The sequence below is a fragment of the Phodopus roborovskii genome, unplaced genomic scaffold (assembly GCF_943737965.1).
Source record: "Phodopus roborovskii unplaced genomic scaffold, PHOROB, whole genome shotgun sequence".
Taxonomy (NCBI): domain Eukaryota; kingdom Metazoa; phylum Chordata; class Mammalia; order Rodentia; family Cricetidae; genus Phodopus; species Phodopus roborovskii.
Genome location: NW_026125152.1, coordinates 79,912 through 104,729, shown reverse-complemented (window position 1 = coordinate 104,729; position 24,818 = coordinate 79,912). Strand labels below are relative to the sequence as shown.

At 36.8% G+C, this 24,818-nt stretch overlaps 1 protein-coding gene across 1 annotated transcript in view; it reads right to left on the bottom strand.

The window, feature by feature from the left end:
* LOC127226263 (E3 ubiquitin-protein ligase TRIP12-like) overlaps positions 1-24,818 on the bottom strand; it is a 94,697-nt gene that overhangs the window by 6,170 nt on the left and 63,709 nt on the right. The window contains 18 exon segments of the mRNA XM_051190172.1: positions 1,158-1,322; positions 2,488-2,642; positions 2,916-3,030; positions 6,164-6,262; positions 8,160-8,248; positions 8,251-8,315; positions 9,504-9,646; positions 11,817-11,968; positions 12,533-12,660; positions 13,166-13,365; positions 14,007-14,080; positions 14,400-14,557; positions 15,478-15,629; positions 16,930-17,121; positions 18,346-18,487; positions 19,602-19,776; positions 19,933-20,033; positions 23,366-23,573. Coding sequence (XP_051046129.1) covers positions 1,158-1,322; positions 2,488-2,642; positions 2,916-3,030; positions 6,164-6,262; positions 8,160-8,248; positions 8,251-8,315; positions 9,504-9,646; positions 11,817-11,968; positions 12,533-12,660; positions 13,166-13,365; positions 14,007-14,080; positions 14,400-14,557; positions 15,478-15,629; positions 16,930-17,121; positions 18,346-18,487; positions 19,602-19,776; positions 19,933-20,033; positions 23,366-23,573 — 2,513 coding nt within the window.

Sequence of the window (24,818 nt, the reverse complement as noted above, 5' to 3'; positions counted from 1 at the left end):
GAAAGGGCACTACCTTGGGGGAAGAAAGTTAATGGAGTGGGGGGAAGTGATGAGGGAAAAAAAATGTGCAAAGTACAATGATGCATATGGAAAATTCTTAAGAAACCTATGATTTTGTACACAAGTTTTTAAAAAATAAAGCCAACTTGTCACTAAACAGCCTGTCACAGACTAAAGTTATCCCAACTCCCAGATTACATAGTCATCTGTAACAGTTATAGGAGACCTGATGCTCTCTTCTGGCCTCTTTAGACACCAGGCACTCAGGCAGTATACCAACTTACATATAGTCATATATACACATAAATATAAATAAATTATAAAGTGAGTTGCTATCTAATACCCATATGCATATAATCACAGATTGAGCCTAAAGAGATGGTAACACACATTTGAAAAGACAGTAATGATATGTAGCTCCACATTATCTGACAGATGAAAGAAAAACCCTCAAAGAGTAGGCATCCATGAACTTTTCTAGATTAATAATGTTGGATAGTGAGTCTAGCAATTCATACATGCTAGTTTTAAATGCTATACATTTGAACTGTATAACTACAGCTTGGCAACAACCATTAAGAACTATTTCCAAGCTAGGTGTAGTAGTATAAATTCACAATGCAAACACAATCTGTGGTGAAGAGGAAGAAGGAGACAGAGAAATAGAGAAGTACTTTTCTGAAGAATTACTGAGAAGATATCTGATTATCTACAATTTAAGATAGAATATTTAATTTGGAAATCAAGATGTCCACTTGCTGTTATTAGAGATCAAAGAGGGGACACTGAGAAATCGTGCTTCTCTTAGTTTAAAAGATATATTAAACATGTCTATTAAAATGAAATATTGCTGGGATAGAGAGATGGCTCAGTGCTTAAGAGCACTTGTTGATCTTTCAGAGGGCCTAGGTTCAATTCCTAGGTCCATGTGGCAGCAGGCAAATGCAAGGGAAATCTGATGTCTTCTTCTGGCTTTGGAGGGCACCACATGAAAGTTGTACACAAACATACATGCAGACAAAACACCCATAAAAGAGAAATAATTTTTTAACTAAAAAATTAAGTATTAACCAGGTCAAATACAAACCACTTAAGAAGCTCATGATTGTAGAAGAATAAGAACTTACTGTACCCTCTGACATCTCATCTAGACCTACCTGGGATTTGTCCTGCTCCAGTCTTTTCTTCTGTCTAACAATATCTTCTAGGTGATATACTGATCTGGCTACAACAGGATCAATATCAAATAAATCATGAGATGTCAGTGAAGTTTCCTGCCTCAGCATCCACTTATAAAAAGGCAGGCCAAGGGGAAGGTCCACCTGAAAGGGAACAAGCAACATACTTTGTCATAACTACCTGTAAAAAGCACTTTATAAGATGTCATTTGAAAACAAATACTCTAGAAGGAAAAGAAAAAATAGAAATTCTTTCTCTCTCTACTAAAAATTGACAGCCAAACTGGACCCAAATCTCTGTCAACATTTTAGAATGCTAAAGAACCTATTTAAGTGGGATGGAGAAATGGTTCTGTGGTTAAGAACATTGGCTGCTCTTCCAGAGGAGAGGTTCAATTCCCAGCACCCGTATGATAGTATGCAACTGTCTGTTAACTCTAGCAACAGCGGAATCGGATATCCTTATACAGGCATACATACAAGTGAAACACCAATCAATATTCATAAAAATAAACTATTAAAAAAAAAGAATCTATTTAAGCATAACACACACACAAACCCACCAATGACGAACATACAATGTCCATAAAGTATTTTATATCAGTATCTCTGAAACACTAAAGTGTTCATCAGTAGAATTTTACTTTATTTTGAACCAAGTAAACTCAACATAATTATACTTACATATTTAATATTCTGAAATCAGAGAAGGGAAAATGAAGAACTTACTTAAAGTAAAAAAGTAAAATGAATGAAACTTCTGAACTAACTGGTAAGCTGTATAACCTGTTTAAAAAGAATGTAAACTTGTGGGGGTAGCAAATTTATCATACTGATAAATTACCTGAGAAAATATGATAAGAGGAAATGAAGAAAAAGTCCAGAAATATTCAGCCTCCATAAATATTGATCACTTAGTTTATTTTCATAGCAGCATTAAAACAGAAATTCAGTGAGTTTACCTATAATGCACATACATGGCTTTCTTTTTGAATTAAAAACGTCAAATTGAATACTGGCAAAAGTACAATTAATGCCATCTTTATGTTGCCTGACTCAGCCCTGGCTACTAACGGAATGCTACACAAAAAATTAGGGGCTAGGTGCTGTCATGTCGGACACAGGACAGCCTTACACATGTGATACAGAAACAGAACTGGCATTTCAAACAAAATGCTCCAGCACTTTGTGCTCACAATGAAATCAGAGCAGCACTGCTCTGAAACACAGCATTGAGCACAGGGGATTGAGGTACTTTCACAGAACATTGCACAAAATTATATAGATAAGAAAACAGCCCTAAACTTACCAATCTGAAATCCATGATAGCCTTAGCCATTAATTTTCCTAAGAAGCGAAACTTCATCTTAACCTTTGCGATATGAGCTGGCTTAGCTGTCCTACCAAAGGGAAGCGCAAACAGGCCCTGGAGGTTTTGAATATACTTGGTCCCTTCTTGGCTTCCTGTAAAACAAACAAGTCACTGAACTTCAGATGAAGTTTTCCAAACAAACAAAACAAAACCTGGTAACTAAGAACATTACAATATTCAGTATTTACAAAACTGAATCAAGAGCCTCTAAACTAGAAAGCTTTCCCACTGGATAAATGAGAAAATAGAGGCAAAAAGAAATGAAAGGCAAAGAACACAGCCCCAGCAGAGACTAACCAGAATGGAGAGGCCCCCCTTACCTGATCTGAGTAATACAAATTGACCAACTCACAGCTGCACATTACCTTTTGGGTTGCTAAGAGTTACTTCTTCACCTCTCCAGAGACCCAAATCTGCCCTCTGTAGTTCCTGAGAAACAAGTGCATAAAACTCCAGTGTCGGCCCAAGACCTGTACCAACCTAGAAAAAAAATAAAAGAATCATTTTAGAAATTGATTTTTTTTTTTTTTTTTTCCTGACAACCTCTTGGTAACTTGTACACTCACACAAGTGTTTGCCAGGAAGCACAAGACTGTTTTCCAGAATAGACATTCCCTGAGTCTTGAGCATGGGAAACCCTTTATCATCTCCTCTAGACTCAATTTCAATTGTATGGCTCAAAATTCCTGCATCAAGCATAAATGCTTCCTTTAGTGAACAACATGGTACTATTTATATATGCTTATTTTTCTCTTTAAAGGAATGATCATCCCCAAAACAACTCAAGTTCCACATTCTCAGGAGACACCTCCCAATCTCCTTCAATTAGTTTGACTCTTTCATATGCCATTTTGGGGTTTTAACACTATTCCATTACATACTTCCAAGTTTTAAATGGAGAATTATTTTAATCTCTTTGAATCTCCATAGAGTTTAACACACATTTAATAGGAATGCAAGGGGTAATAAAATTCAAGGCCTGAATTCATGTCAGCAACCAGAAGGATTAGTCAGTGGTCATTGAAGTCCAAGGGCACACTGGAACCCCAAGATAATTATCAGTGTCACACACATGCACATGTGTGCAAGAGCACACCATCAAGGTAGTGGAGATGGGGGCTGGAACATCTGGTCCACTAGTTTAGTTTGGAGACTAGGCTTTGCTATTTAAGAATAAAATTCAGCTGGGCATTAGTGGTACATGCCTTTAGTCCCAGCAATTGGGAGGCAGAGGCAGGTGAATTTCTGAGTTGAAATTTCTGTCTTGAAAAAACCATGAATGAATGAATGAATGAATGAATGAATGAACGAACGAACAAATGAATGTATGTTCATTCAGAGGGGACTGTTCAGCTTACAAAGTGTCTACATGACAGCAGTTATCAACATGCTTGCAGCAGGGTTCACAGACTCAGCATTCCTTCATGTTCTATCAAGATCCCACCAGTTTAGACCATAATAAACAAAGACAAGCAATAAGAAACTAGTATCACAGTTCAAGATTATAATCTGACAACAACCTGCTCAAGTGAGCACAAACTCAGTGTGAACAAAGGGCATTATTTTATTATTGCTACACTTACTTTTTAAAATGTCCACATGATCTCAAGAGTTGATAAAGTCTACCATATTTAATTCCAATTTTCAAAGCAGTGACTGTTTACACCCAGAAAGTCCTTTCTGATTACCTCCCACCCTTTTCAAAGAAGTCCACACGAATAACTGGGTGTCACTCTTTAACCACAAGTGAGTGCTGCAACAGAAATCTGGTAGTCCACCTTTGGCTTTTCTTATTCCCCACAATCAAAACTAGCCATTATACAATATAAGTTCTGGCTTAAAAACATTTCTAAACTGATGATTCTCTACACCCTCTTTTATTGGATCTACTTGAGCTTGCTGAGTGACCACATACATTAGTGTCTCTAATATCCTACATACTGTATTAACAGTGACATTTCCTAAGAAAAGCTTTCTTATTCACTCAAAGCACAGCCAATACTTTTACAACAGCCTAACAGCCCATATGATCCCTACTTCCAGCATCACTGACCTTGTGACTCCTATTGCTCTATCCTAACTTACTAGTAACTCTAGCCACCTTGATCCCATGATAGTTGAAACACATTTGTCCTCTGCTAGAACCATTCTCCCCAACAGCAAGGGCTTGGTTCCAAGGCAAATGTCACCTTACAACAACCCCTTTACCCAACATGTTCTATCTTTTTTAATCTTTCTTGACCACATGGTTTAATGTGAGAGGGGGGGGGGGATGAATTTTAAAAAGCCTTCCAAAACTAAAAGAAAACCTACACAATGGTAGGGATCTTGTTTATTTTGCTCTCCATTTCCAGCCACTGAAGGAAAGGAAAAGATTAGACATTAAGTGACACATGTTGTCCACGAGGTGGCACTCCAGGGCCATTTAATTCCCTTTTCACAAAATTAACCCAAAAATTTCTCTTAAATGGTTATTTCTAAAAGTCAGGAAAAAAGCTGTTCTGAACTCATATAGGTCTACTTAATAATAACTATTTATTCATACCTGTGTGTCTGCATATGCAAATGCATGCATGCATGTGTAACCCAACTGTTCAAGTTTCAAAGGACATTTTGTGTTAGACATTTCTCTTTTCATCATGTGAATTTCAGGGATCAAACTCAGGTAGGCTTGGTGACAAGTGCCTTTACCCACTGAGCCAGCCCTAGGTTTTATAATTTGAAGATTAAAACCATCTCAAAGAAGTTTGTTTTCTATTTTAAAGGGAGGGAAGAGATAGGAGAGAAGGGGAGGGTAAAGGAGGAGGGAAACAGGGAGCAGAGAAAGAAAGGGGGGCGCAGAAAGGAAGAAGTAAAACATTTTTAGGACATAGGTGACCTGGACTGGGCCTCAATTCAGCCAGTCCCCTGCCTGCTTTATTGATGTATGAAAGCTAAGGATATTTGTTAAATGACTGGTAAACATCTTGAATGGTATATTTCAAGGTATCTAAAAATATGAACTACAGATTTTGGTGACCAAAAAAAAAAAAAAAAAAAAAAAAAAACTTTATTAAAAACTGTTTCTAAATGAGGGTTTAATCTGTAGCTCAAGATGGCCCTAGCCATCTTAATTCCTTAAAGGGTTTAGGAATGTTAAAAGAATGATGTGAGTGTATGTTCAATACAAATGTTTGTGTGTCAAGATGCATGTATGGAAGAAAATCAGAGGATTAAGCTCAGGCTGTCAGGCTTGCAAAGCAAGTATCTTCCTCCTTTACTTGTGGAACCATGTAGTCGTACCTCCAGAACCCCAACACAAATGTTTTATTTATTCCCTTAAGTGGGTTCCTTCATTTTCCCAGCACTGATCCTTATTATACCCTTTCCTTTCATGAACATTATATAGATATGTGCATAATTATCACAGGAAAAATCCTATTTCTTATTTTGCACTTAAACCCCTGAAAAATGGAGAACTTAAAATGTATCATTAAAGTGAAAGTAGACCAAATCTTTTTTTAAGATAAATTTCTCAACTGCCTTTCAGAATTTCACAGTACCAATATGCACAAATGACATTTTATCAAGAGTACAAGTTAAAACACCATCATGGAGTCCAAAACTCACTTACCTCATTTTCATACTGGATTTCTAACATGGCCCGAGAACTACCAAGGTCCTGCATCACAGACTCAGCTTGTTTTAGCAGCTCCTCTCTGTTCACAGTGCGCTAACAAAGGAAATGGATATGAAGAAATAATGAATGTTCCAGGTAGCACTTACTGCAATGCAAAACAATACATTTCACTGTTAAAAATTACTCTTTTAAGCACATCCCTCAGGAAGGCTCAGTAGCTGCACTACTAAAGACATATTAACAAGTCCCTGAAATGGACCAGATTCACTACTCTCCATGCGAGATTAAACAATAAAAAGATGAGAATCCCTTTCAGGAAAGTAAAGCTGAGCTGCAAAGAACACTCTCCAAGGAGAAGAGCTGCAAAGATGACTCAGAGACCAGAAGTTACCCTGAAAGAAAGATAAACCAACTGTGTTGCCTAGAAAAGATTTAGACCAACTGTGGCACATAGAAAGGACATTCTCCAACATGTTGAGCTGCCTGTAGGCTGTGCAGTGTGCTCCAGGTTCCCAGCTTTCACCCACCCATGCTGGGGTAGGCTTTGATAATGCAATTATCTTTTGAGTTATTTTTGCCCATGTAAGTAACCCCTCACCCAGATTCCTATAAATAACCCTAATAAAATTCATCTTTACCATGTTGGACTTTGATGGTTGTCTGTACTTTATTTTGTTATAGATTCCTTAACTGGGGTTATAGACACGAATTATGTTTCCCTAGGAAAAGTTTTGTTGGACAACACAAGTATTCTCCATATACAAAAGAAAGCTAGATATAAGTATAATTACTAATATAACCTGAATCATGGCAAATTCAGAAAATTCAAGTTAGAGAAGAAAAAAAAATCTTTGCTGCTTTGCCAAACAGTGATGTAATTCAGGGAATGTTTATACTTAGATGATACAGAAGTAGGTGTGGAGATGAGAGGAGAGAGGTAAGTTAGAAAACTTCTGGGCTCTGAACTGCCCTGCTATATGAACAAGATGCCGCCTAACAGGATCATGAGGATGATAAAGGTCCTATCATTTCAAATCACGGCAGGCACAGCCAATGATGGACTCTTCATGAGATAAGTAAGTAACATGATTTGCTGTTAAGTACAGTTACCCGAGTGTTTGTTAGTTTCTAATTATAAGCCCTCCTTCCTCCTTTTGCTATCCCTAATGGCTCTTTGAGACTTTTGAGATTAAAAACTTGAGGACACAAAACACAACACAACAAGAGAACAGTGAAGGTCAGCCAAGTAGTAGTGCATGCCTTTAATCCACTTAGGGAGGTGGATCTCTGAGTTCAAGGTCAACCTGGTCTATAGATTGAGTTCTAGGATGACCAGGGATACACCACTATATGCAGGAACACCAGTGTAAGTCAAAAAGCTAGGACTGATCTCACATGAAATGGTTTAGGCACAACTGCAAGCCAAGATTAGAAGCAACAATTGAATTGACTAGGACAGATTCAAAATATGTAAGGGATTCTGTTCCACTCTCTTCCAAATGTACTGACATTCTATGTGAGTAAAATGCATCTAATACACAAAGTCAACTTTAAAAGAGAAGCTTTTCACATTAAAAAAAAGAAGAAGAAATTAAGGTGTGTTAGTAAGCATTGTGGTAACTAAAAGAAGAATGCTATATCAAAATAACAGAAGACCCCCCCCCCCCAAAAAAAAAAAAAAAAAAAGACAATACAGTTTCAAGAAACTTGAGGGAAAATATACTAACAGGTGATTTTTAAAAAGATAAATGATAGAGTTTAGCAATTAGGAGGGCTTGCTACTTGGTTCCCAGGCCCGACACCAGGCAGCTCACAACATCCAGCTGAAGGGAATCAAATACCTTTACTTCTAGCCACATGCATAAACACACTCACACACAGACATAAGATCATTGAAGGCTGTTACTTCACAGGCAAAATCAGATAAAGCACTTTATGTCCTGCCTTTCATTTAGAAAACTCAGCATAAATACTCTTAAGAAATACTTACCTTTTTTCTATCCAATCTAGGTGCAACTCTGCTGTCTTGTGAATCAGACTGGTTGATTTCTGGGTTGGTATCAAGTAATCTTTGCATTGCCGGTCCCGATCAAATGCAGTTACATAAAAAAGCATTTGTCGGGTATCAAAAGGAAAGAAAAATGGGCTACAAAAGATAAAACATTGATTTACCATCTGGATGAGAATCAGAAGACATTTAAAAAACATCAAAATCTATATTGGAAGCATCTTAATGACATAATACACTGGTGACATACACATTTAATCTCACTACTTGGAAGGCAGAGATGGGAGGATCTCCATGAGTTCAGCAAGCCTGGTCTACATAACAAAATTAAGATACAGGATAGCCAGGACTACATAAAGGGACCCTGTCTCAAAAAAAAAAAAAAAAAAAACAACAAACAAAAAGGCCAGACAGTGGTAGTGCTGACCTTTAATCCCAACACATCCAAGGCAGAGGCAGGAGGATCTCTGTGAGTTCGAGACCAGCCTAGTCTACAAGAGCTAGTTCTAGGACAGCCTCCAAAGCCACAGAGAAACCTTGTCTCGAGAGAGAGAGAAAAAAAAGAAACAACAACAAAACAAAAATCTTCATAAATCTTTAACAGCTTTGTTGGCATGGAGTTTTACTATGCTGCCCAGATTGGCTTTAAAATTCTTGGGGAGAACAGTCCTTCTAAAATCTCTCAAATGGATGGGCCTGAAACATCACACCAAACTCTTGATGACATCACTAAATGTTGAAGAATCATGTATTCTATATGTCTTTCTATGTGAAATCAACAATTGTGTATCTATCCACAATCACCTTAAACCTATTCCAAAGCTTTTAGGACATGCAAACCCATGCCATAAAAGCTCAGCAACATTCTAGACTCTACATGTAAGAGTTAACGGCTTAGCATTTTAAAAAAAAAAAAAAGATTGCCAAGAACAAGCTCCTTGTTTTCAAAGAATGGATCCTGTAGCCAAGACACTTCCTACAAGGAGTTTAAGGGTTTGATTTCATTTTGCTTTTTGAAAAAAGCTCTTGAAATGTCTGTTTTGTACAATATGGCAACATGTAGGGATATGGTGACACCAAGGAAAAACTATAGTATCTAGTTCAAGAAAGATTCAGAAACCCAAGCAGCCACACCTCTGGAGTATCACTTTTAGGAAGGCAAAGGACTTTACTATCCTTAGTCAAATATCCTTCAGTAAGTTTGCCAAGTTGTCAACAAATATTACACTACAGGTCAAGATCTGAGCACATCAACTATACAAATCAAACCAAGTAAAGACCAACACCCCATTAACATTTACAAGTTTATCAAAGGGACTGCCTTACCAGGTTTTTCCTAGCTCGGTGAGCCATGTTGGGATGTTTCCTGTCATGATTACTAGAGGATCTTGAAGCTGCCTATTCGCTTTTGCTGTTAACTTACTATTAATAAATTCACTAGTTGGAATAATCTCCTTGCACATCGCATTCTGTTAAAAAAAAAAAAAAAAGTTCAAAACTCTTCCTTTATCCATAAGTAGGTAGGCCTATAGATTTCACCAGGTTTTTACATACAATAGCAAGTCCCATTTCTGAAACTTCCTGTACCCAAACCCTATGAACCTGCTTCCCTCATTCTTCCCCACACTATGTAAGAAATGAGGTATGCAACTGTTTACTCAATATAAATCTTTACATGAAGAAATGAGTGCTAACTAGATTTATGTCAACTTGACACAAACAATAGTCATCTGAGAGCAGGGAATCTCAACTTGGTCATGGTATTTCATCCAAGCAGTAGAAACCCTAAATGAATAGGAGAGAAAATTGGTAGCAAGATTGTGAAGTATTGCTGTGACAGACCTTGACCATGTTGTCTTGTGGAAGGTTGTGGAAGGACCTTTGATATTTGGGTTGAACAACCAGTGAGCATTCAAACCTTGGTGAGCTGAGCTGTGGGAGTGTGGAGGATAAGAAGCCTGAGAGATGCAGAGGATGGAAGCCTAGCTTGTGAAGTTACAGGGGAAGTTTTGAGAGACACTGGAAAATTATCATATCAGGACCACTGCATATTTTGAATTAAAAACCTCTGGCTCTTGTCAGATAGGGCTCAAGTCTCAAGTTAATTCAATTGTGACTAACAAGAGACCAGCACCAGAACCTTTGTGTTACTCTGACAATTAATGCTGGTTAGCTAGAGCAGAGAAATTAGCAGTGATTACGAAGAAACTAGAATCACTGAGATGAAATCTCCTGGAAAGTGTTTCCTCAGAGTCAACACACAGAAGCTGTGTTCCAGAGGTAACCAAGGTTTTTTCCTTGAGCTTGCAACTGAACCTGACAGTTTAAGAGTCAACCAGGTGGTACTCATTTTGAATACATGAAGGGGTTATAAATAGCAGTTGAGGTTTGACACTGGCGTGGCTCAAGTCACTGAAGAGACTTGAGTCCAGCAGAGGCTCTTGGTGAAAGGGCAGCCCAGATGCAAAAGACCCCAACATTTTTTGAGACGCCAGTACCATGGGATGATCACCAAGGACAGCAGCAGCATTGGAATGGAGCTTAGAAGACAAGCAGTCGGCACAGCAGAGGAAGCTAGAAGTGACCCAATTCCCTTGGAGGAACCGTAAGATAGTGAGTGGATCCCAGATATTGGAAATTGAGTTATTTAAACTGTTGGAGTTCAGTTTTGCATTGTTCAGATTGGTACTGTGCCCTGATTCTTTCCTCTTGAAGAAAGAGAAGCATTTAACTTAATTTTGACTTTTACATTAGCCCACAATTGAGAGACTTTGAACTTGTAAAAGATTTTGGATTTTAAATTTTTTAAAGGAGATTTGGGTAATTTTTTTTTTTTTTAAAAAGACTGTGGGACTTTATGTTTTATGTTGCAATAATATTAACATGTTGTGGTTTAACAGTGATATGCTTTTGTGTCAAGTTGACATGAGATTAGTTGTGCTAGCTAGTTTTATGTATGTCAAAGTGACATAAGCTATACTCATTTGAGAGGAAGGAGCCTCTATTGAAAAAAAATGCCTCCAAAAGACTGGGCTGCAGGCAAGCCTGTAAGATCGATCGATCTATCTATCTATCTATCTTTACTTCTTTCTTTCTTTTTCTTCCTTTCTTCCTATTTTTGTCTAAAAGAGAAAGATATTTCTTAATTGGTGATTGATTTGGGGGGGGGGGGGAGCATAGTCCATTGTGGGTTTGTCCACCACCAGGCTGGTGGTTCTGGATTCAATAAAACAGCAGGTTGAGCAAGCCATGACAAGGAACAAGTCAGTAAAGTAAGCAGTATTCTTAAATGGCCTCTGCATCAGCTGCTGCCTCCTCCAGGTTCACGCCTTGCTGAGTTCCTGCCCGAACTTCCTTCAATGATAAACAGTGATATGGAAGCCTAAGCCAAATAAACCCTTCCTCCCTACTTGCTTTTGTTCACAGTATTTTGTCATAGTGATAGAAACCCTAACTAGGACAAAATGTTCAGTTATTTCTTTAAACAATAAAAGACTTAATCCGAGAATATTAAGTTCCACAAATGAGTTCATTGTATACATCAATCATTGTTTCTTTTTCTAGTGTAATAGGACATTCATTTACTAAATAAAAAACTGTAAGATGACACACAGGATTTTATGAAGAGACATTACTCACATCATACAAGTAATACCAGTATCGACTGATGGCGTGTAAAACTCTTAAGAGGAGGATCACATCTAAAGATGGGTCTTCAAAGGTAATATTTTCAGGTGGTGTGGGAATGAGGTAAACTTCTAAAGGATTTGCTACTGATGGACACACTCCATCTAAAGAATAAAGAAAACTTTGAGTTTTGATTAAAGTAACAATAAACCTACAGGCCCAGAGTCAGCTTCACCATCTGAAGCTGTGTGGTGTTTAACTTCTTGGTATCTCAATAGTTTCAGACATTTCTTCCCTTTTAACATAATGCACAGGCATATAAAATGTTCAACTTCCCCTGACAAACACACAAACCCAAACAACAGAAGGAAAATAAATCCTTTGCATTCCTACCCTGTAACTGTCCTCTGAAATTAAGAGCCAGTCTGTTTGCTGGTGACAAGACAAAGCCTCCAGAAGTCTCTTCTTTAGTTACTGAATGCATTTAACCCTTTACAAAGCCATGAATCCTTAAAATACTAGAAGGTACTAATTTTTCAGTTTTAATTTTATAGTTAATTCTTGTTTACTAGATATTAAAGTCAAAGATTTAACTTAAAGTAATCATACTACAGTAATTTATATCTTAATTATACCCAAAGCTTTCTGGAGCCTTAAATGGTTTTGAGGAGGAATGCATGCAGGCCAGAGCCTCTTGACAGTCTGCTTTCCTCAGTGTGTCACCTTACCATGCCATAACTCATCGTGCTTCTTTGCATTTCTGGGGGAGGTTTTTGTTGGAGCTGTTTGGGCTCTCCCCCTTTTGCCACCAACACAATCTTTACTACTTTCTTCATCCTCTCTCACAGGTTTGTACCTATAAGGATAAGATAATATAAAAATCAAAAGGAGATGTTTAAATGTGAAAATTATTCAACAAAGCTAACATCTAAGTCAGAAAATTCCTCCTAAGAGTTCTCTGAAGTATACCCTCTTGCTCCCTATTTGGATTCAGAGTTACCAAACGTTTGTCTTCCCAAAAGAAAGCAGTAAGTAAGCAAGTCTTCCCAGGAAGACTTTACTTTGGGAAACACTGCATCCAAATGCTATAGGACTCAGAGCTACCAAACTTATAATCTAATACCACATTATCATTTTGAATCCAGTAAAGACCCCAAGGTGAATCAAAAAGTAAATTAACTGCCTATAAACATGCTTTCTAGTAGACAGAATGAGGAAGTAATGATCACATACATATACGCATTATTAAATATTGAAAGGCTTATTAGGTTCTCCCTCTCCTCACAGAATTGGTCCATTTATTTAGTAAGAATTTCAAAACAAAGATCATATACTCCTAAGAGAAACCAGTTCAGACTTACCATATTGTATGAGTTTTTGTCCAAATACCAGCTCTTCCCAGAGGATTGCTCTCATCATCAGTAGATTCCCTTTCATCTTCAGCCTGTACACTGAACTGCCGCACTGCTTGGTATACCGTCATGTTATATGGTAGTAAATGTTCTCCAATATAAAACTGTAGCCTATGTCTTACATTTCCTGAATTTAAAAACTGAGCAGCCTGAATAAAGCAAAAAAAGGTTCATATAAGCACAACTACTGACATCTATACATTAACAAAGACATATCTGCTGAGAAAACAAGACCTGTGGTGGGTGTTTGAAACTACAGATCCTCTGGAAGCCCTAACATTCCAATTATCAGTCATTGAAGGGCTTAAAGACAGAAATGCTCAGAGATGGAATTTTGTTTTAAGTATGAGGATACTTGCATATACATAACGATGGGACCCCAGTCAAGGCAATTCATATTTTGCATACACAGCTTTGAAGACAAATATTGGTACACTTAGTGCAATTCCCATTTACTCTACAATCTACCACATATAGGCAAATGTAACATCCTTTGGATTTCAGATTTTAAATTCATTTTAGGGATATACTCAATTTATATTAAAAATATGTCTATTTTTCCCCTATACATACACAATTAAAAATGTTTCAATTCATAAGTAGATATAAGAAACAACAATAATTACATAAGCACATTAAAATAAATTATTAATTACTAGAACAATTATTCATTTTTGTGATTTCCCCCCAACAATGGTTGATATGGTGCCATTTGAATCCAGGAAGGCTAAATCATGGATATGCCATTAAGTACACACTACACTAGAAGACTGTGTAAAAAGTACCTTACCAGAGACTCATCTATTTCCTCATCTGATCCATCATCATCACTGTCTTCATCATCTTCTCTTACTCTTCCATATCCTATGTACCAAAGGGAGGTGGGGTAGAGGGGAGTAAAAGAGGAGATGGTTATCTAGGAATTTTAAGTGGCAGATGAAAGTTTATATACTTTGGTTAAACTTGTATTTTCTTTAAAAAATAGTAGACATTCTGTTCTGATCTATGAAAAAAGAGCTACAAAATTCTGAAATACAGAACACTGCCTATTAAGGAAGTTTAACATATGCCCATTTCTAGTAGGAGCAGAGATTCCCACTACCTAAGGTTTATCAGGAACAACAATATACCCTTCAATGCTAATTTCATAACGACACAGGTGAAGTACATAGACGGAAAATACCTCTAACCACAAGGTATCTTTCAATAGCTTGCACCAAAGCCAGGGGGTCAATCTTGACAGGACCACCTTTCCACTGCTTCACATTTGCACAGTCTGGGTGTCTTTGTAACTGACATTTTAACTGATGTGTGTTGAAAAATTTTAAAGCTTGTGATCCTCTGTTGAGAGAAAAGCTCAAGATAATTTAAGAAAAAGGGTTATTCTATTATTTCCAGGCAACATATTAGCACTTTAACTAAAAAGATAACAAAATCTTCCTTTTCTTATGATACAAAGCACTTAAAGATTTAATAACAAATCAAATTATTCAATATAGTTGCTATAAACAACAACTAAAAGAGTTGGATTTAAAATATAAATAACATGTAAGATTTTTTTTCAATGAAGATTACAGAATTCCCTAACACTTATAAAACTAGTAAGAAAGCACATTTTTATTCAACTCAAACTTCAATATGATCAGTTACATGTTAAAACCCATTAAAATGTAGTAGAGTAAAACACTTTTACAAAATAAATATTTTATAGACCACACGCAAAAAAAAATTATTGGGCCAGGTAGTGGTGGCACATGCCTTTAATCCCAGCACAAGGGAGACAGGGACAAGTGGATCTCTGAGTTTGAGGCCAGTCTGCTCTACAAAGTATGTTTCAGAACAGCCAGAGCTATTAGAGAACCTTGTCTCGAAAATAAATACATAAATGAATGCAAAAATAAATACTAGAATAAAAAAGTTGGAGAAGTATTACATTATTAAAACTTATCAATATAGAAAAATAATGGGTTTCAAAAAAAATATTGTCAACCCAATCACTGATTTTTACTTACTTTAAAAATACTAGCTGTTAAAATACATGGTTTGAGCTAAGAGTAGTGTCACATGCTTAATTTTCAGCACTTGGGAGGCAGAGGCAGGCAGGACCAAGTCTACAAAGAGAAATCTTGTCTCAAACAAACAAACAAACAAAAAAATAGGTAAAATACACAGCATGATCTTACCATGACCTTATCAGAACTTTCATGTTTTCCTTTAACAATTCTGGTAGCAAGTGGACATACCCAGGTAATGGTCCTTACCTGCCTCCAGATCCATTTCCACTAGGGAAATCATGCACTTTGACTGGAAACTGTTCCATTTGGCTGAGGCAGTTATTCATTTTGTGAACTAGTGCCAACAAAGGCGCGTGGCCCACTGGTTCTACTCTTCCAATGGGCTCTTCTCCCGGAAGCTAGAGTTATAAATACACCAACGTTAAACATGGCCTTTTGAAAAGTCAACTCTCCACAACACAAACATTTTAATAAGAAGTTTGACAAATGGAGATTTATCTATTAATTTCCTTATCTTTTATAATAGACAATGTTTCCAAATGTTTTCTCTTTTTTGATTTTTTTTTTTTTTTTAACACGAATTAGTTGTTTTGCCTGCTTGTATATCTGTGTATAGGCATTGGATCCTTGGAAGTGAAGTTACACACAGTTTTCAATTGCTATGTGAATGCTGGGAATTGGACCTGGGTTACTGGGAATGAGCAGCCAAAGCTCTTGCAACTGCTGAGCTATCTCTCCAGCCCCCAAACAACATTAGACAAGATATAAAACATTAGATATATTCCTACACTTGCACCACAAGCATGGAAAATGAGATTTAAAACAAAACAAAATCAGTATCAATACCATTTCTGCCTTTAGGCAGTGTTCAAAAATAACTATGTACACTTAAAAGGGGCACGGTTAAGTAGTTTTACTAATAAACAATAATCATTAAGCTCATTACACCAAATATGCAGAAAACTACTTTCTGAGTTAAGACTTTTCTAAAGCACTTGTAATAGGAGGTCCAGTCAACAGTACTTGAAAGTAGTTAGCTTTTACTCTTAGCTACTAGGGGCAAAGGGAAAAAGTGGGAGGGAGAGCTTACAGACCCTTTCCTTGTAATCGGTATTATAGAGATGGTTGTTAAGCATCGTTTATGAACAAAATGAAAACAAATAGAAATATTGTATCAATCTTCCTATCATAACCTCAGCAAGTATTAGTAAGTGAAAATGCTATTAACGGCTATGAGGAGGTGGGGAGGATGAAGAAGATACTTGACAAAGTTGATGTGGGTGGGACCTCAGGTCACTAATGGTTAAGAAAGGGGATTTTTTTTGTTATTGTTTTTTAATGCTACCCAGGCTTGTCTAGGACTCACTTTGTACCAGAGAATGACCATGCTGCCTTGCCCTCCAAGTGCTGAGATCTTAATCATGGGCTTCATGTCTGGTTTCATTTTACTATCTATTTTATGACACATAAAAAGAATCTAGGCATGGTAACTCATACCTTTAACACCAGTACACCTAGGAGGCAGAGGCAACAGATCTCTGAATTCCATGCCAGCCTAATCTACATGGTAAAACTTTGTCAATAAATAAATGTCAAGAGAATCTAACTGAATAGGCAACACACAGTACATTGTTATTGGGACATAAATATATGTACTTGTTAGCACCAACTCTTAAGACGGGACCATTATTAACTTACTGGAGAAGAAAAAAATACATGTAGGAATCGCTTTAACCGGATCTCTCTGCTGACAGCATCTTTTTCACTTTTAGATGTCAAGTACATCAACAGCTGTTTCACAAACCCACTATGTTGGATTTCAAATGATGAAACATCTGACTCGGAGACTATGCTACGGATTTCTACAAGGCACTCAGCTCCACCATCCACCTGAAAGAGTGGAAAAGAGGATTCTATACTGATTTAAACAGTACAATTTATATTTCTCCAATAGGAATCAAAAATATATTCTCAATGGTTTTTAAAAACAAACATGAATCCTATGAGCTACAATATAACTTGCCAGGCAAGATGTGGCCACTGGTACAATACTGGCTCAACTTTTACTGGGCTAATCTGAAAACCACTCGACAAGAGGAAAAATCATTTCTAGTAAGTACTATAAACCTGGTTAAATTCCAATGAAGGTCAAAAGCTCCTATTACTGTTGTTTTGTTAAATGGCCAGGGTCAAAACACAAATAATCAGATCAGTGTTGGTCAGAGAAAGTTTTTTTGCAATAGGAAATAATATGCAGTCATAACTGTTGAAGTGCTAAGAAAAATATCTTTTCACCATTCAGTCCAAAGTAGAACATCTATTACCATTCCTTACAAGGCTCAGGGAACATCACAGAAAGGTATCTCATGATGAAAACCAGGTGTTCATAACACAAAGTTTTCCATTTAACCAATGCAGATTTCTATTTAGGGATTAAAAAATGTAATACCACAAACTCCAATCAAAGGGGCTAACAAAAAATTACATCATTATATTCACCAAAAATAGGACATGCTATCTCTACCATGTAGAATACATTTAAAAACAAAAATAAACACAGAAGAACAACAATGACTACTTGTAGAACAATGACTATTTGAGAACCAGAGAAACAGGGAACAAGAGAGGGTAATGGGAGGGGAAATTGTGTACAAAGTACATAATATACAATGTATGAACTAGTCATGGTGAAGAACATGACTTTGTACAATTAATATTTTACTAACTTTCTCAAATTAGAGTAAGGCTCAGAAAGCCAGATAATGAAACCTGCTATGACTTTAAGTTAATAAACTTAATATATTTATGAAACATCTTGAAAATAAGATCGGAAATTACAAAAAAACATAAAACAATAAAGAATTAGATGAAATGCTCATGATAAAGTTCAAGCTGCTCCAAGTAAATCCTATGAATCTACAGATAAAGTTAGTTATAATAGTTATAAGCATTCAGAAAAGACATTCTTCTGAATTGTCATTTGTCAAGAAATAGGGGACATAAAGAACGCAACCCAATGGCAAGTCAAGGGTAAACAAGCAAAAGAAATCAGTTGTAGAAACAATTTGTTTCTACAACTATCTACCAGCAAACAAGATGCACTGCACAGAGTACCTGGAGGTTGAGTTGTTCAGTTGCAGCACAAAGTCTCTGAAGTACATTCAAGGCAGGGTTGCTTCCATCCATATTCTCAGAACTAAAATAACGTTCAACAAATTTATGTGCCTGCTCCTTAATCCAACCTTTAATTTTTTCTCTACAAGAAAGAAAAGGAGATATTAATGTATCCATGTAGATTTAAAAAAAAAAAATGTACACTGAAAGTCAGATTAGGGACCTATAAATATTTCACAGGTTAAGGTGCTTGCCACAATGACCCAAGCTCAATCCCCAGAATTCAATCACATGGTAGAGGGAACCCACTTCTACAAGTTGTTTTCTGACTTCTGCAAGTACTGAGACACAGATATAAAGGAAATAAAATTATAGCTCACTTAAAACACTTTTTGGCCTATGATCATTACTGTAATTCAGATTAAGCAAATTTAGTTTCATTCTGAAAACAAACTAAAATGTATTTATAGAACTGTTTAGATACTTAGAATATATTTCAGGTCATCACTTAAAGAGTGTTAAGATGTTCTAATTTTCTAAGTGTTCATATCCAAATACAAATTTAAATAATACTTGAATAAAGGACAAATATATCTACATGGTCCAATGCTGTTCCCTAAAGAGATGAGGTGAAGGTATACCAGAAACATGTGACCAGGCTGTCTATAAACTTTAAAAATACATTTGCTTAATTATTTTTATAACTAATTCAGAGAATCAGCAGTCAACTCGAACAAATTAAAAGTTATCTTTAAAATAAAATGCCACTGGGAAAATATCTTATTTATAGAGGAAGTAGTCTACACAGGTACTCTACCTTAAGTGCCTCCCAAGAAAGGCATTCCCATATGACCCTGACACTGGTAAGAAATTAGAATCTGACATAGATCTAAGTACTTTTTCAAAATAACAGCTGCTCTCAGCTATAAATCTTCAAATTCCACTAAGGAGGCAGAAGAAATTCATTAAAATGTACAAAGAGAAAATGAAAGCATAATTCAGTAAAAAGGTTCCATGTAGAACAAAAGTAACTAGAGCTGTCAGATGGTTATAATATTGCTACAGTTTTTATATGCAGAGAATAGGTTTGAAACCACAGGCGGGTCTTGAGCTATATACATCCTAATAAGGATCTCACTCATCTTTAACTTGAGAACAAATTGAACCAAGTTCACATATAACTTCCATGTGATGATTGTATACTCAATACAGTCATATTGAAGGACTCCCACCCCCAACCCCAGCACAAACTTCACCTATTATTGGATATGGTGTCTTTTGAGGCTGCCCGAGCAAGACCACTAACTCCTGCAGATCTTGCAGGCTCGATGTTGTTGCTGTTGGACTGTGCACTTAACCTTCCCCATGTTTTTGGATTCAAGCTTGCCAGGAAGGAAGATTTAGGTGACTGAGTAGTGGTGGGGCTTTTAGCTATAAAGAGAAAAGAATTACATTCAAATCATTTCAAAAAAACTGAAGAAAAATCAAAAAATTCAGTCTTAATATAGGAATTAAGAGCACAAATCATGAGGAAACTTGTTTTGTCATCTTCTCCTCCATCTCCCACCAATTCACCAAGGGACCCACCTTGATTGTCTACTTTGTCATCATCTCTTGGAGGTGAATACTTTGGCCTTCTTGGCCCTCGTTTTGGCAGTCGTTTTCTCTTAAGAACATCACTTAATCGACTGTTGCATGGAAAAACAGAGGATGAGGTTAGCAATTACCACTGAAGAACCCAGGTAAGTCAGTAGAGACAGTAAAATGAATAACAGTATCAAAACAATTTGCAGACTGATTTAATATGGAATCTATAAGTCATATTCTATAGGGACTACAGAGACAGAAAATGAATTACTAACTGATAAAAACTGAAGGCTTAATTTTATTCATATCCAATTTTACAAAATATAATGAATTAAAAATACAAAGCACAGTTTAAAAAAAGTAAATCAAACTAGTATATTTCTTCCCCAACCTAACTTACAACAGAACATACATGGGCCTTACTATTCATACCATAAAAATATTCTAATTACTTACAATATCATATCCAAAAGGTACAATAATGGTAATAACATCATAAATACACTAAGAATTCCCACTAATGTTTTTATAAATCTACTAAGGGACACTATGAAAAACCTATTTGGAACTAGAACCAGTATTAAGTGAATTGTCTACAGCATCTTTTACCACAGTTGTTTAGTTGTTGAGACAGTGTTTCCATATTACCTCAGGTTGGATCTCAAGTGTATGAGTTTCTTGACTTACCTTCCTTGGCTTTGAGAGTAGGGAAGGCTTCACTTCATCTGCCCAAAGGTTTTATTCTAATAAACACAATATACTATACCATACCTTGCAAGCTACTATTCTTGACGTTAGAAATAATTTCTGAAATTATTTAATAAAAGATACAAAAGAGTGGGCAGATAAAAGAACATTCTAAGGGGATAGCAAGACAGTTCAATAGGTAAAGTACTTGCCAACAAGCTAGACAACCTGAATTCATCGTAAGGAACCACATGATAGAACAAGTGAACCAACTGGTACAAATGGTCCTCTGACTTCCACATTGGCACCAGGACACATGAACACACAAACAAATATGATAAGTAAAATGTTCTAGTTCTGTCCATTTGTGGCTCAAATAACATTTAAATAATGCAAATGATTTCCACCCCCCAAGACAGGGTTTCTCTGTATTGCTATGCAGCTTGTCCTGGAATTAGCTCTATAGACCAGGCTGCCTTCGAACTCACAGAGATCTGCCCACCTCTGTTACCCGAATGCTGGGATTAAAGGCATTTGCCACCAACACCTGGCTTCAAATGACTTTTTTTTAATTGGGAAAAGAATCCCAGAGTCTGGTAATTCTATAAAATAAACATATTTAATATATTCAAATACACAACCAAAAAAATAGATCTTCTGAAAAAAATAGTTCTTACGAAAAGAAGTATGCTGTAACAACTAGTAAAAGAAAAAAAAAAAATGAAGACTATTTCACTTGGAGGACTAAAAAAAGAGATGGTTCAACAGTTAAAAGCATTTGTTTCTCCTTCCAGGAATTGGGGTCTGTTCCCAACACCCACATGAAGGCTCACAACCTTATTCCAGGGCATCTGATGTTCTCTTCAAGCTTCTGAAGGTACCTGAACATTTATGATACACAAACATATACTAAGACACACACATAACAAAAGCAGGAGAAATGCTGTAAGGCCTAGTTTGTACAATGAGTTCTGGACGAGCCAGTGCTATATATCAACATTTAAAACCTGGAATATGGAACAACTTAAGACAAAGTATTTCAAAAACACAGGCTTTCTTTGAACTAATGAGCTATTATATTGTATAAACACACTACTCCTTTATTGAAACTGGCTTAGTAATACTACATTTTAGTTCCAGGACAGACAAGGTTACATAGAGAAACTCTATCTCCACCACCCCTAACACAAAAGAAATAAAGATTACATTGTGTGGGCTATCTCACAGCATCCTGAAACTCATGGAGCACATAAAGACATCTCAGGCAAAAGGGAATACTTTACAGCAAAACTCTGTAATAATTTAACATTATTGTAATGACCAGAGTGTGGAGGAACAATAAGGTAGAAGGCTAAGTGGGAGACAAGCAAACACAACAGCATCATAGGTAGGAAAGTACAAAGTTTAGCAGGCTCCAAGTCTATTTCAGAAACTAGACCAATTAACAATGAAAAGCATAAACTCACCCACTTCCCTGAATTAGTAACCAGTCAAAGCCCGACTTTTTACTTAAGCTCAAGTACACTACCACCACAAGGTGGCAGCAAAAGTCATTCTTCCTTCAATCTAGCCAGATGTACAAGTCAATGGTTCTTCAAGGTATACAAACTTTTAGGATCCCAGTGTGAATATTTTACCAATACGTATTTTACTGGATCCACAGTTAAGAGCACTAGCTTTGATTCCTAGCAGACACGAGTTCAATTCCCAGCACCCACACGGCAACTCACAACCATCTAGTCCAAAGAGGTTGGATGTCCTCTTTTGTCCTCCAAAGGCAATGCACAAACACGATATATACATGTAGGCAAAAAAAAAACACCCATATAGACATATTGTACAGTTGGGCTGGAGAGATGGATCAGAGGCTAAGAGTACTAGCTGCTCTTCTAGAGGTCCAGAATTCAATTCCCAACAACATCATGGTGGTTCACCACCATGTACATGCCACAACAAAGTATACATAATAAATAAATCTTTGTTTTAAAAAGATATATTGTACAACAAAAGGAAAAACATGTATAATTATGCTGGGTACAAATTAAACTGGCTTACTATGTACTCAGTACTGAGTACTATGTACTCAGATGGCAATATTCTAGTTTCTAATATAAAAGAAATAAGACCACTTAAATGTACAATCTTCTAATGCACTGACAATTAAAAACAAAAAATTGAAGTCTCCCAACATCCTACAATACAGCAGAACAACCACAAATGACTTTAAAACTATCATCTATTTACTTTTAAGAAATAGTCATGTATTTGGGAATTGAACTTAATGAGAAGTCAGGTTTGGCCACCTTGCCTATGGTTTCTAATTTGTATTTTTTTTTTTACTCCATCAATACCTGGATATCACAAAGGCACATATGCAGTAATACAAAATAGTTACAAAATTATGGAATTCGAAACAAAGGCTAAGATACTCTGTAACACACATAAACAAACCTAACATGTCTGCACCTTACTTTATTTGGGTTCCAATGTGAATATTGTGCATATATATTTAGTGTATATACAAAACAGGGCCCAAAGTACCTTTCCTAAAGTTATTTTCTTTCCATCCCAAGAATAGAAAAGCTGAGGAAATACTTCAGGGGTAGGGGTAATTGTTAAGTCTGCAAATTTAATCCACACACCACAAAAAAAAAAAGTTTACTCTCAGGTATTTTACTCCCAGTAGGCATCTTGGTTATCAACACGGATAACAGCAAAGTACTTTAAGAATCACAACAAAACTCACCCTTGAGGGCTCAGGTCCAGAGAATCATCTCTGCTATGCTGCAAGCTGGGTGACCCCAGATCAGCAGAGGCATTAGTTGCAGCTGTGGCTGTCCCACTGCTGGCTGGTGTTGTGGACCCCAGGGATCCTGACCCATTTGTACACGCCTTTGGTGGACTTGTCAACAAAGACTCTGATTCTGCTAAATGTTTTACTTGATGCATGACACCTTCAACAGCAATAAGAACAAAAAGAGGTCAGTTTAATCAGGAGTCAAGAACAACATCCATCACTACAAAAATTTTAAATGTTAATCATGATAAACTAGAAATAAAGCCAGGAAGGTGGATGAGCAAAGGAGGAGGAAAGTCCAAGTTTTCATCTTGACTCCATCAGAAAACATAAAATTAAGGGGACTGGAGAGACGGCTCAGAGGTTAAGAGTACTGGTTGCTCATCCATAGGTCCTGAGTTCAATTCTCCCTGCCCACATGGTAACTCACAATCATCTCATGAGATCTGATGCCCTCTTTGGCATGCAGGCATAAATGCAGGTAGAACACTACATAATGAATGAATAAATCTTTTAAAATTTATTGTCTTCTAATCTTCAAGCCAAAATCATATAAAACAGAGCTACGCAAAGCAGAAAATACTCATTTAAGGAACACAGCACACATCATAATATAACCAGGAAGGGAAAAGTAGTCAATTAGTTTCAAAGACTACAAGCAGTACACTGTAATAACACTGCTACCCATAAAGGTGGTAATCAGCACACTGTCAGAGCAAGGAGCTAAAGAGTTTCTACTGTGATAGTATTGACTCTAGCCAGGGAAGCAGATCATACCCAGGAGACAGAGGCAGGTGGATGGATTTCTGAGTTTGATGCCAGCCTGGTCTACCGAGGTAGTTCCAGGACAGCCAGGGCTACATAGATAAAGCCTGTCTTCAGAAGAAAAATCAAAGAAATCCCTCAAAACAACAACAAAAAAGAAGCTTTCCTCCTACAACAGATGGTAATAAATACAGAAACTGAAAGCCAGACATTATACAAATATTGAGACACTTTGGATGCTCAGCCTGAATGGGGTCTCTCCATCAAATCTCTGCCATTCAGGGCTTCGGAAGCCATGTGGAAGAGGTGATGGAAATAACTTTAAAGTCAGAGAGGGTGGAAGACACCAAAGAACTAAGGCTCTGTAAATGACACTGAGGCAGCATGCACCACATAGAGTCCTAGAGCTGAAAGAAGTGGACAAATGCTGCCATCTTCTAAGCCTCTAACCCAGAAGCTTTTTCCAACTAAGAACCACTTGCAAATGAAAATTTTGTATTCTCCAAGGGAGTCTCACTCAGGAAAGAAACAACTCCTAAGGAAATGCTGTAGGCCCAGCAGTAAATGTTCAACAGAAAATGAATTCAACAGCATCTTTGGAGGTTCCTCATTTTAATGCCGTTATCGGGGCTCTTCC